General features: G+C 45.4%; 1 protein-coding gene across 3 annotated transcripts in view; it reads right to left on the minus strand.

Annotated features, from left to right (window-relative positions):
* The window catches only part of TSNAXIP1 (translin associated factor X interacting protein 1), a 67,265-nt gene that overhangs the window by 25,774 nt on the left and 24,651 nt on the right, over positions 1–16,840 (minus strand). The window contains exons 1-5 of one of the 3 annotated variants that reach the window (XM_019535531.1): positions 12,968–14,943; positions 12,032–12,138; positions 10,163–10,286; positions 10,002–10,073; positions 5,548–5,641 (exon numbers count right to left, since the gene is read on the minus strand). In XM_019535531.1, the coding sequence (XP_019391076.1) occupies positions 5,548–5,641; positions 10,002–10,073; positions 10,163–10,237 (241 nt within the window). In that variant the 5' untranslated portion in view covers positions 10,238–10,286; positions 12,032–12,138; positions 12,968–14,943. Of the gene's footprint in view, positions 1–5,547; positions 5,642–10,001; positions 10,074–10,162; positions 10,287–12,025; positions 12,139–12,967; positions 14,944–16,840 lie in introns of those variants that run through there. The other 2 variants (XM_019535529.1, XM_019535530.1) reach the window with 2 other exon arrangements.

Raw genomic sequence — 16,840 nt, forward strand, 5'->3', positions numbered from 1 at the left:
CCTGCATCTAAGGATTTGGTGATCTGGTCATAGAAGGCCACCAGGTTGGTCTGACAGGACCTGCCTCTAATGAACCCGTGTTGATTGCCCCTAAGCATAATCTCCCCTGCTAGCCCCTCATGAACATCCGCCAGAATAATTTTCTCAAAAAGCTTGCCCAGAATTGAGGTAAGACTAACTGGCCTATAGTTTCCCAGGTCCTCCTTCCTCCCCTTTTTGAAGGTGGGAACCACATTGGCCTTCTTCCAGTCCTCTGGCACCACACAGAACACCACGAGTACTCGTAAAGCCATGCCAGGGGTCCCGCAATGACCTCAGCCAATTCCTTTAGAACGCTAGGGTGGAGATCATCTGGATCAGCTGATCTGAATACATCCAGTCCTTCCAGAAGTTCCCTAACTAGTTCCTCACTAACCCTTGGCATAGGTGCACCTCCCCTGTGGTGTAAGGCGGGGCCCAGAGCGGGGGTGACTGTTCCGGTCCCTGCTCAGGAAAATGGAGGCAAAGAAATCATTAAATATGTTGGCTTTGTCATCTGGTGTGATGACCAAATTTCCTAGTGTGTCCACATTACCCGGAATCTTCTTTTTGCCCCCTATGTATTTAAAAATACCTGTTTTGTCTTAGGGAGAGTGGGGACGGTAGCTACAGTTGAGCCTGTGTTGCCTGCAGGAGCTGGCAGCTTAGCAGGCTCTGCTGGGGCTGCAAGAGGTTCATACCTAGTTGCAAAGTTCCAGTGGGGCAGGGTCCTTGGTGAGGTAGGCCTTGAGGCCCTTGACCATGTTGGTTCAACCCCCTGGCTGGACAGCATGGGAGGTCCCTGAGTCCTCCCTTGTCCTGGAAGGTGACTGTGATCTGCCTTCCACCTTCAGAGGAAGAAGAGCCTGGCAGTAGGAACGTATCTCCTGCTCACAGTCCCTGATGGCACACAGTCTCTGTACTGTGGCCTGGCGCTCCTCCAGATGGCATACCAGAGACCCCAAAAGGGATCAGACCTCACAAGGGGAGGTGGCCATGCTCCCAGGCCCCAGAGCCTGAAAAAGTGTCAGGCAGCCCCTGCAGCTGAGAGCCAAAGACTCTGTGTGCATGGAGCCCAGAACCATGGGCTCCGTCTGGGTGGAGGCCTCTGAGGCGCCAGAGGGGGAGACCACAGACTCCGAGGGCACCCTCAGGGTACAGCACATGCCCATCTGCATGGTGTCACTGGTAGGCCATCTATGGCTGGGACTGCCTTCCCTAGGGTGCACTGGCAGGGCCTTGGGCCCTCCCGCTCACCCTTCTGTGCAAACTCCCACGCTAACTCACGCGCCAGGTTCAGAAGTGTGCTTGTTTGTGTAGCTGGTTCACGAGGCTCTGGTCATGCAGCTCCCTGGGGGGCTGGGTGAAGTATGAGCTCCACTCAGCTGCCCCGCAGCTGAGCTATGTCTCTCCCACCATGCACTTAACTCTGGCAGTGCTGGGGGTCAGCAGGATGCTCTGCCGTCACTGGGGGGACCTCGAGGTGCGGGGACACAACAGGCTTGCACCCGTGCATCTCAAGCTGCTCCCAGGGCCAAACTGAGGTTTTTTTTCCCAGGTGGCGGGCCCTTTTTCTGGAGGCTTGTCCACTTTCTTAAAGAAAGTGTCCAAGGAAGTTTGGACAGATGTTCTCCAGGGAGATGAGTGACACAGTGAACTTGTTCGCTGGCATGGCATCGCATTGGATCAAGCGTTGTAAAGTCAAAACTGATGTCAGAAAGTTGAAACAGGGTGTCAATTTATAAACACTGTAGGTGTGAAACGTTGTAACTCGAAACGTTGGAAGTTGAGGACTGCCTGTATTTCTGGCTTAAAAAATATATCTATAAACAGGGAACTTATTAGTTGATGGCACCTGGTTCTTCTACTGAAGTTTCAGTTAATTCTGATATATAGAAGAGTAATTCATCCCAGAGGAAAAAAGAATGGCATCTCACCTGGGAAAGTGTTATCCTTACTTTCACTGCAAAGTTAACTTGATTTCTAATTTGAGTTTTTCCCCTGGCTAGAGTCCTACTCACTCAAAAAACCCTTTAATTTGATCTTGCTGGGGCTTTTTACTGAAATTAGAAGACACTCAGGGTAACACTTCATTGAACACAACGTGTGAGTTTCTGAGTCTGTGGGATGAATGAAGCTAATATGCTGCTAGAGTACCATTCGACCTTTGATTCCTTCTTACAATTCCTTCCATGTGCCAAGAAAGGAAGACAGGCTTTCCCACATGTTACTGGGAAAAAATTCATAGAGGGTGCGTCTATGGTGATATAGTAGCCACAAGCAAAAACCATGATACCATTGCTACATCACTGTAGCAACACGCTCCCTCAGTATAGTGCATTGCTACAGTGACATAGCAGCTAAAAATAATCATGCACCACTGACAGGCACAGTACAGGCTGCTACTGTGCTATCATTTAGTACGTCCAAAAGGAAGTAGTAAATGATGGTGCAGTAGACACTCCCAGAGAGTCTCAGCTTACTGCAGCACTAACAACTTTGGGAAAGGCCCCCAAGACTCTTAATGCCAGTGCATGCGTACAGTGCCAGCAAGGATAACACAACTGGAATATTATTTCATAGTGTGATGGTTCTCATTCAACATAGGCTAACCTGAGAAACATAATTCATGTGTAGACAACTCAAGTTAACTCTGAAGTGAAGACATGTCCTGTTACAGAGCCATCAGGCATTAATGCTGCCAGTACCATTAAATGTTTCTCTGAGTTAGGCACTATCTGTGGCAATCCTCTGTCCTCCACAGCTTTATTTTCTGACTTGTGCTTGAGATCTTCATGTTCACAAGGATTTTTTCCTTTAAAAGCAGTTGTTCTTTGAGAAGCAAAGGTCCAACTACCAGTTGCACAAGCCTAGTCTGCTCTAGTTACTCACAAGAACTAAGTGTGAAGGAGACATAGGGCATGTCTACATGTGCCTATTTATATGTAGCACATGCACCTAGGATCACAACATGCTGAGCTGAGGCAGAGCAGCCCTGGCTGACAGAGGGCCCCGGGGGTCAGCCTGCCAGCCTGGGGCTGTTCCCCTTGGTTCAATATGCTGTGGAGGGGCTGGCTGGGGCACAAGGATGCTTCAGTGTGGGGTTAGCTGGCAGGCGGCTCCCACACTGAAACATCCTTGTGCAACTGCCAGCTCCTCCAGCATCTACATGTGCACTGCTGTGGAGTTTTTTTACAAGTACTATTCTGCTGCAGAGTAAATTAGTTTACTCCAGACTAATCGAGGCACATGTGTAAACACCAAGACATTTACTGTGCAGCTAATTAGTCTACTTTGTAGTAAATGTCTCACGTAGGTGTGCATATACAGTTGCAAGATAAGCACCAACTGGCTCTTATGTTAGAATGTGGCATTCGGAGTAGAAATATGTTGCCATGCTGGAGGCTCAGATTCAGTTTCAATAAGAGTTGAAGAATTATAGAAATATGTTCATCCCTTAGAGGGGGAAGGCATCTCATTTTGCTCAGCCCATCCCACTCATCAGCCAATTAAAGGGTGATTTGAACTTGCTGAATTTACCATATTGATTCACATAGAACCCAATTTTAGAGGACTGATTTTATGGGAAATGGTACATACGCTATGTCTTAAGTTGGGAAGCGGATTTTTCTTCACTGGAATAGAAGCACAGAGACGTAATCTAATAGCTGCCAAAATGTCTGCCATTTATCTCTGCCCCAGCAAACAGATATGGCAAAGTTGAGTGTTAACCACTGCATAGCCTCTACTAGCTCAGCACTATAGCTTGTGCCTGAAGCAGCAATTTGAATTAGCCCAGGCCAAATGAGCTACTGCATGTAGTCTATAATATCTTGATGATTGTGGTGCTGAAATAACACTGTTATTTATAGGAATTTTATATATTTACAGTAAAAAACAAAACAAAAACAGTCTTGCTACTATCCTTGCAAAGGGTTGAGGCCTAGCCTTGTTGCTGTCCAGCCACACCAACGAGATTTTGCTGTCTTACCCAGACTGCCTCCTGGAATGCTCACACTTCCTAGACACTGAGTTTCTGGGAGGAGTTATTCTATTTCACATAGTAACCCATGACTCTGGAAAAATCTATTTTGCTATATTTTGCCTTCCAAATTTAAGGGTTGGGTCTTATTAGTGGTGTTGTATGTGATAAAATATGGTAATTATTTCTGTGAGCACATCAAATGCAGAGCTATTCAACTGAGTTACTCTGACAGCTCTATCAGATGCAACTCATTAGATCCACTTCAGAAGCTAGGACTGCATAGTCTCCTGCAGCAAGAGACTGTTGAGAGAAGGTATAATATCCAGGCTCAGTGGTTAAAAGGATGGTGGCTGGCACTAGAGGCCTTATAGATAAGGTGCAGATTTTAATAGGTACAAATGGGTAAGTCCTCACTACAAAGAGAGATGGGAGGATGCACACCCTAAATAAACATATAACAAAATCCCTGCTCCATTCCTTTTTGTTCTGAAAGCTTCTAAGTCCATTTGTTACCATGGCAGCTAGATTCTCCAGTAGTGCCAATGTATTCCAGTTGGTTACCAAAAATAGTTATATAATAAAAAACTCATTGTTATTGGGTCTCTACAGACTCTAACGGGACTCACAGAGCAATGTCAGATAAATAATTTATATGCAGCATCTAAGGATGAGTCACTACAAAAAGTAGCATGGTATGGGCCACATTATATGGAAACCACCAAACCCATGAAACTCAGTGGGAGTGCAGACAGACAAGTGCCAAGGAAATGAGGCTGTCAGACTACTTGATTCTGACAATGATTTAAACTGATGTGTAAAACTGACCTTGTGGATGCTGGATATGAGCACACTCCCAACTGTTGTTATGGATATGCTAATATGCCGAGTACTGTTGCCTAAAGAAAGATACTTGTCTACAACAAGGAGACTATTACTAGCTAGTTCATGGAATGGGACAGAGAATGTTTCACCTCTAAGAACACTGCACCAATGGAGGCTGAATACTGTGCCTACCTGACAGCTGTTACAGTGCCTAATGTGAGGTAAGGTGTTAGCTACAGTCTATCTATAATTGTTTATAACTTGTGTGTTACAGTGGCACTGTAGCATCTGAATCCAAAATGAAGCATAAAGTGAAATAGCTGCTTGGGAGCAGGCAACTCAAGTCTTGTCCTATCCTGCCCTGCCTTGCCCTGCAGTAATCCAGGCCCCAAGTTCCCATACAATTGCATCCCAATAATTAAAAGTGCTGGTAGCTTCCATGATAAAAGTGGTCCCTCCAGGGCAATTCTGAGGCACAGCTTGTGCATGGATTGCATATGTTCTTGAGATAAAGACAACTCCAGGCTATCCATCAACAAGGTATAGTCCACACATTTTCCATTTGCAAGAGGTAGCCAAAAAAAAGCCAGATTTTCAAATTTTGATACTGAGATTGATCTCAGCTGTTAATCCTATCAATGTCCAATATGGCTCATCAGCTGTGTAAAGCCACATTTTTGGGATGGCTGTTACTACTAGCAAAACAGAATCCAGTACCTTACCCAAAGTAATTTCATACTCATTCTTTATCGCAGACAGCAAAGGTTTGTAGGTTTTGAAGGCCTCTATGAAGAACTCAAAGATCTCTCTGTAAGGCTAACAGAAGAAAAAGAGACAGAGGGAACACAATCAAGGAAGTTAATTTTCTTTATCTAGAATTCAGGGCTGGCTGCCCAGGCCTGTACAAGTGCTGTCTTAATGAATGTCTAGATTGTCATGTAGTTGCCCATATATTTTAAATTCAATAAAATAAGTACTACTTTCTTATATGCACATTAGATCCCAAAGTATCTTAACAAAAATAACTGTAAAGATTCATCACTGAAATGCAACCGTACCCCTCTGCTCCCCACCTTGGATGGAGTGTGATAGGAAGGCCTGGGAGCAAGGGCAGCACAGTCTTGGCAGCTAAATTATTTGCAGAATAACGGCTAAACTTTTCCCTCAAAGCTGGGATCAAGCCGGTTTGAATCTTAAATTTAAAGATAACTACAAAATGTTTATTTCCAGTATCTCTAAAACCATTTGCATTTGGGACTTTTGCTTAATATCCATGGATGTCCTGGAATCAGAATTTCCTAGTGACACTAAATTCCAGCGGAAATGCTAAACCAGACCTTCCTGTAATCTAATATTATCTATAGCTTTTACTTTGTTTAACATATACATTTACTAGCTAATGTAAACCAAAGCAGCCTACAGCAATAACAAATAACTGTAAAAGGAATATTTGTCTACAGGTGTATCCGAAACAAACTGATTATATTTGTTCATTTCACCGTAACTAAAAACAGTTTATAGACAATGCCCGAGATTCACTACAGATCCCTTGGTGTGCCTCCAGATTATGTATTTGTGAATGAAGGACTACACTGTTGCTTCCCCTCTTGGTGTGTTTTTCTATTTAGAGCAGTGGCGGCCAACCGGCAGAACACATGCCGTAAGTGGCACAGGCAGCCAGAGTGAGTCTCTATGTAACAAAAGGAGCGTACTAGTGGCCAGTCACCATACTGGCTGCCCCTCTGTCTAAGGCAGTGGTCTCCAAACTTTTTTGATCGCGCACCCATATCAGTAAAAAAATTTTGAGCAAGCACCCCAATATATATATATTTATATAAATATACGTATAAATAGAAGTTCTAATATTTTCTTCTCATACCCCAATGGATCGTCTTGTGCACCCCCTGGGGTGCACACACCCCACTTTGGAGACCACTGGTCTAAGGCAGTCTGGCAGTCTGCCCTGTCTTGTCTGCTATGACTTGTTGAGATAAACCTGATGTAATAAGCAGGAGGCTGCCCCTTTAATGCCCCAATACCAAGGGGTTTACACATGGCTCCAACCTTCCCTTACCATGTCCCATGCCTTGCAGATGGCATCCATATTGCACAGTGCCTCACACTGACCCATGCTCTAGGGTGTTACTTGGGACTCTCATTCCCCTCTGGAGCTCACCATCACTATGCCGCCACACTGTGTATTAAGCTACTAACTAGAACTCCCTTGGCCCCTTACTGGCTGCAATCAGCCTTTGGCTCTGCTTGTCCCAGGTATCCTTAAACATGCACTGCATGCCTTCTCACTGAGGCACAGCTCTGCCTCTGGCCTACCTTCTCCTCCACCCCCTCACTGGGGCAACAATTTACTCTCCTCACTGGAGTCCACTCACTTGAGCACTTTAGTGCAGCCCTTCAGGTTGCCCCTTGCCGCCGTACTCTGCACCCATACCACGTAACCTTCAGGCCTCCCTCGCAGCCCTACTCCATGCCGGCCGTTCTCTTCCTCTGCCCCCTCACTGAGGCCAACACTCTGCACCGATGCTGGGGTCTTGGGGTCTTACACCCCCTGGGCTCAGGTGCCTCTCCTAGGCATGCCTGGTCCCACTGCCTTCAGGATCTGTCTTACACCCCCTGGGCTCAGGTGCCTCTCTCTAGGTATGCATGGCCCCACTGCCTGCTCTTCTTGCCTTAAGTTGTGGGGGGCTGAGGTTATAAGTGCCCCTACCCACCTTTCACTGGGGAGTCAACTGGCCTTCTAGGGAACTACCTCATCATGGGCAGTCCCACCAGGCCATCCTTCCCCAGCAGGGTGCAGTTTTCAGTCATACCCATGACCAGGAGCCTCCTGCCATCCCCATAGCTCCTGCTGTTACCTGCAAGGTATTCCTGAGCAGCTGCTCAGCCAGGTAGTCTTTCCAGCTGCCAGCAGCAGACTGCTCCCTCAGCCCTGAGGGCCTGCATCTAAAATGGAGGCTGCTCAGCCCCCTCCTCCAATCCCAGGGCCTTCCTGCAGTCATGTGACTGCCTTTTTACCCTGGCATGGACCTGCCAGCTGCCCTGATGTCTACTCTGGGCCTTGAAGTGACAGGCACCAAAGGTGCTCTGTCATGAATGACTGGTGCCTCCTAAGACTGGAGGGAGCACCATGGCAGTGAGTGGGGACTGCCTGCAGACATCACATTGGTGTTGACGGCAGGGGTGGGGGTGGTGAACAGCAAGCAGGGACCACTCACAGATGCTGCCAGCCATGGTGAGGGGGAAGGGGATGTGAGTAGTGGCCAACTGCAGAAGCCGGTGGTGGCTTATCTCAGTGCCCCTGTGCTCCCACCACGTGTTGCCTATGTGCTCTGTCACACCCCAGTACTGAGTTAAAGGGGGTGCTGATGACAGAAATCATGGCAGCACTCAGAGAGGGGCAGGGGATCAAAGCAGCAGTAGAGGAAGGGTAGGTGTCACCATTGGTGGTAGCTCAATGGTTTGCCCCCTAAGGGTGTCCCAGTGGTGACAGAATTTGGTGGCACCAAATTATTTAAACAATAAATTTTGGCCACCACTGATTTAAACAATAAATTCCATAAGGCAGGTCCTGTCTCTCACTCTGTATATGAACAATAACAAGCTCAGTAGGATCAGGTGGCTGGCAACAGCTTTGTAGTCTTACTGGTTGCAGGATGCATCTCTCTAGTGACAGTTGGTAAGCGTTTAATTTAAGACAGACGGGGACATCTTCATGAGTGAATATATTTATGAAATCTCTCTCGTCTTTTGTCCATTTTCTTCCCTGACCATCCCACCATAACCATTTTCCTTTCATCACCATACACCTATTCTGTTTTGCACAAAGGAGTTTAAGATTCATTGGTGGAGAAAGAAAAAGGGAACATGACTGCAGCCTAATGGTTAGGGCAATCACCTGGGAGGAAAGACATGAGTCCTTGTCCATGCTCCAAGGACTGTGGCTGTGCTTCATCAAATGAGTGTTTAATATAACATACAAAAATATCCTTGAATTAGGGACCACAATTTATGTCACCTTCTCCCAGATGAATACTTTAACTACAGAGTCATGCTCATTATCTTCCTGCTCTTAGTCACAATGAATCTTTAATTATTTTATGGAATGTGAAGGATGGAGAATGCACTCAAAATATCCTATGGTTATGGCACTTTCTAGGAGGTGTGCAGTATTGATTTGAAAACCATAGAATGAAGACAGATACCTGAACCTAGATCCCTCACATCCTGGACAAGCATTCTAACTACAAGACATTGTATAAAATTAGGGGGCCACCATCTCCTTCATCAGTATATTTCAATGAAAGTGGTGGCTACTATCTTGAACTCCTTTGTGTAGAACAGAACAGGTATATGGTGATGATAAAGCAAAATGGTTGTGGTGGGATGGTCATAGAAGAAAATGGACAAAAGAAGAGAGAGATTTCATATATATATTCACTCATGAAGATGTACCTATCTGTCTTAAATGAAACACTTACCAGGACTGGGCTTCTTAAGGCAGACAGGCATTGAGACTATGGGAAGAATGCCTAGTTTGAGGAGTTTCTCTGTCTGGATAAAAGCAAGGTGCCCCAGGCATGAACAAAGCAGATATCTAAGCACCCAGATAATTTTACCAGTGAGATTTCAGATGTATATGGATTTAGGTGGCTGCAAGGTTAAGTGTTTTGAGGCTCACAGACTGGGACATAAGTACCTAAATTCCACCTAAATCTAAGGGCACCTATACATGAGTGCAGAGGCTGCTCTGACGTACTGGAATTCTAGTGTGGTGGAGCAGACTCAATTAATTAAGTGTGCTGGAGCACGGCAATTTCTGTGCTCCAGCAGCCTCCTGTGTCTTGTGTATCAGAGTGTGTGCTTAAAAATGGTGGTGGGGGCGACTGAACTAAAGCTTGTTGAATGAGCTTTAGTTCAAGCAACCCCGCAGCCATTAGGCGTGGGGACACTGATACATGAGACTCAGTGGTGCTTTAATTAAAGCAGCTGTCGGAGCTGCTCTAATTAAAGCACCACCACCCCACCCCTGGAGCACATGTAAAAGTGCCCTAAGTGCCTAAGTCCTTTTGTAGATCTTTACCCTGGGGCTTTGAAATGTGAAGGTTTATATGAGATATACAAGCAGATACACTGATTTCTATACAGTCCTTCAAACTACCATGCAAAGTTTGTTCTCTTCCAATAAGGGCCAAAGATGTCTTCTTTTTCCATGCACTTTTCCTTTAGGAACCTAAAAATGTTCAGATAAAAAAATCTATCTTGTTCTATATTGTTGTTTAGAGTCCCCATTACCCCCTCTCAAGCAGCTCACTATCAGACCTGAAGCTTCAGCTCCTGGGCATTATCTTTTGTGAGGTCCAGAGACTGCAGTTCTTCTCTTAAATAGGATTCCATTTGCTCCAGGTATCGTGGTTTTGCAATTGTCAGAGAAGCCTGTTCACTGCTGCAGAAAGACAGAAAATGACAACCAAAATTCCAATACATCTATGAATTTACAATCAATGAGCTTTAGTATCTGGGTTCTTTTCCCATCCCTTACCACTGCTTTACAGTGGATTGTTTTACCACAGTAGCACAGCTCTCCAAAAAGCAAGACAAAAATCTCAATGTCCCAACTTTATCAAAGAAAGAGTGAGTAGATAAGAATGCTATCTAAATACCCTTCACCTAACAGCTCAGATTCAATAAAGCTGTACTTGATGTGAAGGTAGCATTACAGAAAGGCTCAGGTAGTTCCCTAGTAAATATATGTGATAACAAATATTGGGGTCAAGCTGTATTTGTCTGCTAGGAGTACAGCACATATTGAAGGAGGGGGTAGGTGTTCTTCCATGAGATTTTCTGTATTCCCACCTATGCCAAAAACTGTGGTAGGCATTTTAGTCCTCATTAAGGTAGGAGAAAAAAAATATTGCTGAATTCATTATGATTCATGTGTGTTTCCCCCTTCTGTGTATGAATACAGCTCCACACAAATCCACTTCCCATTACTAATCTTGTGAACAACCCAAAACTCCAATATCCCACCTGCCTGACCAGGTTGCTTCTTTCAGGAAAGGGATTAAAAACCCTAAATTGCTAACAACATAGCTCTTAGCTGCAATCTGCTTTATCCAGTCACTTATCAAATTAATGCCAGTAACTGTAGTCAATTCTCTTCTGTACAGACATAAGAATGCAACCAGATGCCTGGGGCAGCTGTGGCGTCCGGCTGCTGCCAGCACACCTGTGTTGCTACAGTGGCAGCTGAGCTGTTTCTTTCTGCCCGCCCTTCCCAAAGTCAGTGTCCATGCTCCTTCCTACCATAGGAAAATGAGAGCTGGGACTGTGAAGTTCCACATGGAGAAAGGATTACTTCAGACCCAGATACTAATATTTTTTCAGCTGTCCTACAGTACATGTTCCCATGGGGAGTCCTTTTGATATAAAAAGCAAGACCAGGGGTTCTGTGCATGAGGATATGGTAAATGCTAAACAATTGGTTTGAAGTGACTCAGGACAAAATACCAACTGAGCTTCTTCAGCACCAAATACTTCTGGAGGTCTGGGGAAGTATTCCTTTCCTTGTCCCCTCAAGCACACTGTATGTACTGTGCTAATTAAAACAGTTACGGTTAAAAACCTTCAAGCCTTTTTAGAAAAGTATCATCAGCAATTCTTGGTGGCTTGTTGGCCTCATATAATGTGCACTGGTGAATCAATATAGAATTACACTGTCAACTGCAGAACCAATCTGAGGTATTTCCTAACAAAAGGAACAATGAATATTAAACACACCCTTGACACTTCCTGCAGAGTTGCTGCTCAGGATTGGCTATGCTTCATTTTTTATCTTGAGGGACGCTGCCCCTATCTGAGGCTAGAATTCCCACTGGTGCAATTTAACCAGCAATCACAGTAGTGGAGAATTTGTTTCGGAGGTGCTGAGCACATGGGGGCCCAAGAGCCCTGGCACCCCTCAGGAAGAGGGCTGTCACCTGAAATGTGTAAAACTTTCCATGTGTCCATCATCTTCCATGTGTTCCCCCTAAAAAAGTCAGCACCTATGACTTGTTCTGTGTTTCCCTGGCGTAAGTAAAACCTCTTTCTGCTGTCCTGGTACTTCCAAACCTATTTCCCAGACCCAAAGTTGTATTTTCTCTTTCATGGTGTAACTCTTCCTGCCTAAAGCTTTGTTCTTACCCATATCTTCTCTTCTCAGGATCACAACAGGGCTGACTGTTCTGTAGGATTGCTTGCCCAGATGCATAGGCAGGCCATGTGGATAAATGACTACCAGCAGAAAACTGAAAGGGCTGAAAAGAAAGCAGAATTCACTTGTGAATCACTGTGCACAGGGTTTCTAAAAAAAGGGGATGAAATAATAATCATTATCTTAATTATTAATTATATTGCAGTGTTTGGAGTGATGTTGTGACTGTGATGGTCCAAGAATGATGTGAGGCAAAATTTTGGGGTGGTATCTTTTATGGGACTAACTGTATGGTTAGGATAACATTAGACAAGCTTTTGAATGAAAATTATTCTTCCTCAGGTCTGAGGAGAAAAGCAAATAAATGTGCCATAGAGCGCACACAACTGGAGTGGAGCCTTATGAAGAGCACAGAAGGGCAAGCATAGCTACATAGGTTGAAATAAAATCTGAAATCAGAGCAGTCTTTAAACTAAAAAGTGGAAGAAAGCCAATGGGTGCAAAAGAGCATGCAGACTGGGTTAACAGAAACTCAAAGGGGGACATCCTTCAGATTCAATATTGTTTTGAAGAGAATAGTTGGGGAGTTACAAGTATAACTGTAGATAACAGTGAGGACCAGCCAGAACTTCTAGAGTTCCAAACAAACAGCATGAGCAGTAACGGAGAGCTAAGCAAGGACAAAATTTATAAGTGTCCCTATACAAATGTGAGATGCCTAAAAAATAAGATGGGTGAACTAGATTGCCTGGTATTAAATGGTGACTTCAACAAAATAGGCATCTCAGAGACTTGGTGGAAAGATGATAATCAATGGGATACTTTTCTAACAGGTTAAAAACCATGTAGAAATGACAAAGTAGGATGTGCAGGTGAAAGCGCAGCACTGAGTGTTAAGGATAGTATAGATAGTAACATCATAAAAATCTTACCTGAAAGGAAAACTACCATAGTATCCCTGTGGGTAGAAATTCCATACTTGAATAAAATATATATAGTATCAGGATTGTACTACTGACCACCTAATCAGGAAGGTGAAGAGGATTATGAAATGCTCAGGAAGTTTAGAGAAGCTGTTAAATTAGGGCAGGTAATAATAATGGGAAACTTCAACTATCCACACATAGACCAGGTAAAAACCTCATGAGGGTGAGATGTAAAAATAAAAGTTCTGTATGTGATAAATGATTGCTTTCTAGAATAACTCATCTTGGAACCCACAAGAGGAGGAGCAGTCCTAGACCTAACCCTGAGTAACACACAGAAGCTGGTTCAAGAGATACCTGTTGGTGAGTCACTCTATAATAGCGACCATAACATAATCCCATTCAATATTTGAGCAGGAGGGAGTAAGCTAGAAAAGTCTGTTATGGCAATATACAACTTTAGGAAATTAAACAAGAATGAGGGAGTTAGAAAGATGTTTAAAGGAGCAGTCAAAAATGTTAAAAGGCAGCTTGGAAGCTGTTTAAAAATACCATATTGGAGGCTCAGGAAAAGTATATACCACAAACCAAAAAAGGGGTATCAAGCGGACCAATAAAACCCTCACATCATTTAATAGCAGAGGCCATACAAGGGAAAAAGGCATCCTTCAAAAAAATGGAAGGTGTGCCTAAATGAGGAAAATAGGAAAGCTCACAAACTCTGGCAGATCAAGTGGAAAAAATGAAAGAATGCAGGCCAGAAAAGAATGTAAGGAGTGTCTAGCAAAAGATACTGAAGTTAATAATAAAAACTTTAAAAAATATTTCACAAGCAGGAAGTGAGCTAGGGGATCAGTGGAACTGTTGGATGACCAAGGTGTAAAAGGTGCACTCAGGGATGATAAGGCCCTAGCAGAGAAGCTAAACAAATTATTTGGATTAAGTTTTTATGGGAGAAGATACCGGGCAAGTTCCTATGCCAAATTATTCTTTCTCTTAACCAGAGAAGATTTTAAAGCACTGCCAGAAAATTAAAGATCTTCTACATTCACTCCTCTCAGTACCTCCAACCTCCCATCCTATACAGACATTTAAGGAATGAGGTGCTTCCTGGTTTGATAAAGAATGAATAGAACAGAAAAGACCATTAAATAGGAAAGTCAGGGAATTAAGGAAAACTGGGTACACTGGAACTGGAACAATGTTTTGGAGTGAGATTCAAAAGTTATGGAACGCATATAAACTACTTCTCCAGAATAAGAAAAAGAATATTATAACCAGCAATGGGATAAATTGAGGCTGGCAATCATTGCTAAAGACAGTAAAACCTTCTGGCTATTTGTATCAAAGGGAACAGCTAATTTTAATTATAACATTGAAAATAATATTACCACAGACAGTTGGGTAGAATATTTTTCCAATCAGTGTGCTTCTTATATGGAACAAATAAATAGAAATCTAGGGGGTAATAACCCCCCACTGATACAATTAAGTATTGGGTAACAAAGGACCAAATAGCATATCTCCTCAAATCACAACAGAAGAATAAAGCCCTAGGTCCAGATAGAATATCGGTGGAAGTTTACATTGATAACATCAAATGTTGGACCCTAATCTTGGAAAAATGGTATAAGTCTATAATTGAGTTGAGCCAAATCCCAGTGTCCCAGAGCACAACCACGGGGGAGCTGGAGACCCTCCCCTCGGGGGACCCTGGGATGGCGGCTACACAACTCATGGGAAACCCTCCCCCCCCCAAAAGAAACTACTTACCGGCCACAGGACACCAGACACCAAAAGAACAAAGAGTGAAGCCCACACGGTTCACAAGCTACGCCTATATACAGCTGGAGATGGTGGATGATATCAGGAGCAATCACTGGCCAGAGAAGATAAAAGGGAGCGCCAGAACAGAAACAGGGAGAGTGGGAGAGGCAGCAGAGGCTGTGGAGGCTCTCCACACCGGTGACAGACAGCGCACAAAGGAAAGAATCCAGACCAGAGAGCAGCAGTGAAGGCTGCAGAGGCTCTCTGCATCAGCAGCAAACAGCCCCGGTACAAGGGGGTGGATTACATTTGGGGAGAGGTACTCTGAGTGGCAGAAAAAAACCCCCACACTGGTCACGAGCAGCACCGGCGTCCAGGAGATGACCTCGCTCCCGAAGGAGCCATAGCAGACCCGGAGGTGGCGGAGGCTTCCTACTTCAGGTTCTCATAGGTACCAAGCCATGGAGGAAGGCTGACCTGAGGAAAGGCAGAAGATACCCCAACAAGAGCGCAAAGTGGAACAGTGCTGGGGGACGCCACCTGGCTCAGGCTCTAGGGTGGAAGGAGGGAAGCAGTAGTGGATCCTGATCTCATTCCATTCTGTCTGCCCTCTTATCCTTTTCTTTAAAAATCCTTTTTTCTCCTTAGTTGCTACTGGGCTGCATGTGGTCTTCCATGTGGCAGGTGTGGTGTGTTTTTTTAGTCTTTGGGTGCCTCAGTGGTTAGGTCTGCCTCGAGGGGGAGCTGGCTGACACCATACCTCCTGTGTGATCATGAGGCTCAGCAAGTAGGCATTGATGATGAGGAAGATAGACAAGATAAGCTTATCTAGTAGGTCCATAGCCTATCGAAGAAATGAAGTTAACAACCAATCCTGAAGAGGGCGTGAAGATCAAAGGTCATCTAAACCAGAGGAACGGCCACATTAGCACCAAGTGACCCGCTGGAGGTTGGTGTGAGGAAGGGGTGTAGGGGAGGTGGAGCCACGCGAATATCTGCCGCGAGGAGTGATCAACCCTGAGGGACCTATAGAGGAAGACGCCTCCACTGGAAATACATTCAAAGTCATGCCAGGTGAGTTTAGGGGCTTTCTCTGAGGCAATCGAGGTCCCTCTCAGTGGCCACTCAAACCTTCACCGCACCTACCACCAGGTGCACATGCTAGGGCAGTGTGTCCCAGGGAGTAGCAGAGTGGAAAATCCCAGGGAGCCCAGGAAATACCCGAGGAGCAGGAACGGGGTGGAAAGGAAAGAGAAAGAAAAGAAAAACAAATAGAAAGGTTCTCACCTTCAGGGAGCAGCGCGGCGAAACCGGAAGTGGCGGTGGGACCCAAGCGGCTCGTTAGCCACATTTTTATAAAATTACGGCCAGCTGATGGCCACAGCTGCAGGAGCCGGTTGGGGGCTTTAAAAGCAGCTGAACGCAGCCCCGGGGGGAGGGAGAGGAGGAGGAGCACCGGAGAAGGAAGTACTCTCTGAGTCCCCTTGGAGCAAAGGAGCATGGGGGCTTGCAGCCAGCAGCCCTGGTGGAAAGAGCAAGACCCCGTGGGAGAAGACCATCGCCGGCAGCAAGGCAGGAGGCAAGGATGCAAGGTCAAGGTGTGGAGGCTGAGAAGGTTTGGAGAACACCGAGACCTGGAGGAGCCTGCAGAAGATAAGAAGAGGCAGCAGGCTCCAGATCACCAGACCAGGTGGGATCACAGAGGGTGCGGCCGGTCCCGAAGAAGAGCTGTGGGGGAGATGCGCCGAGGGGACCCACTGAGAGCACAATAGGCTGACCCCAGGCCAAGGTTAGGCTGGTTGAGGCTTCAGAGATGGCAACTGGGGCCAATAGAACAAGCGATAGGAACAGCCATAGAAGGGGCTACGGGCAGCCCTTAGTATCTAGTGTTACTGCCAGTGATTTATTTTGTGTTTTATTCGGTTACCCACTGGTGGAGGGGAGGGGAGGTATATAGCACTGACGGGGTGTAGCTAGGTCAGAGCAAGCAGCCGGTAGGGGGAGAAGGTCTAGCTGATTTCCTGGAACCAACTGGGCAGAGAGTCCCAAGCCCCAACTATCAGAGGAACGGGGCCAATGACCATCAAGATCCATCAAGGTGTGGTGTAAGGG

Source organism: Crocodylus porosus, unplaced genomic scaffold (assembly GCF_001723895.1).
Source record: "Crocodylus porosus isolate Cpor-Errol unplaced genomic scaffold, CroPor_comp1, whole genome shotgun sequence".
Taxonomy (NCBI): Eukaryota; Metazoa; Chordata; order Crocodylia; family Crocodylidae; genus Crocodylus; species Crocodylus porosus.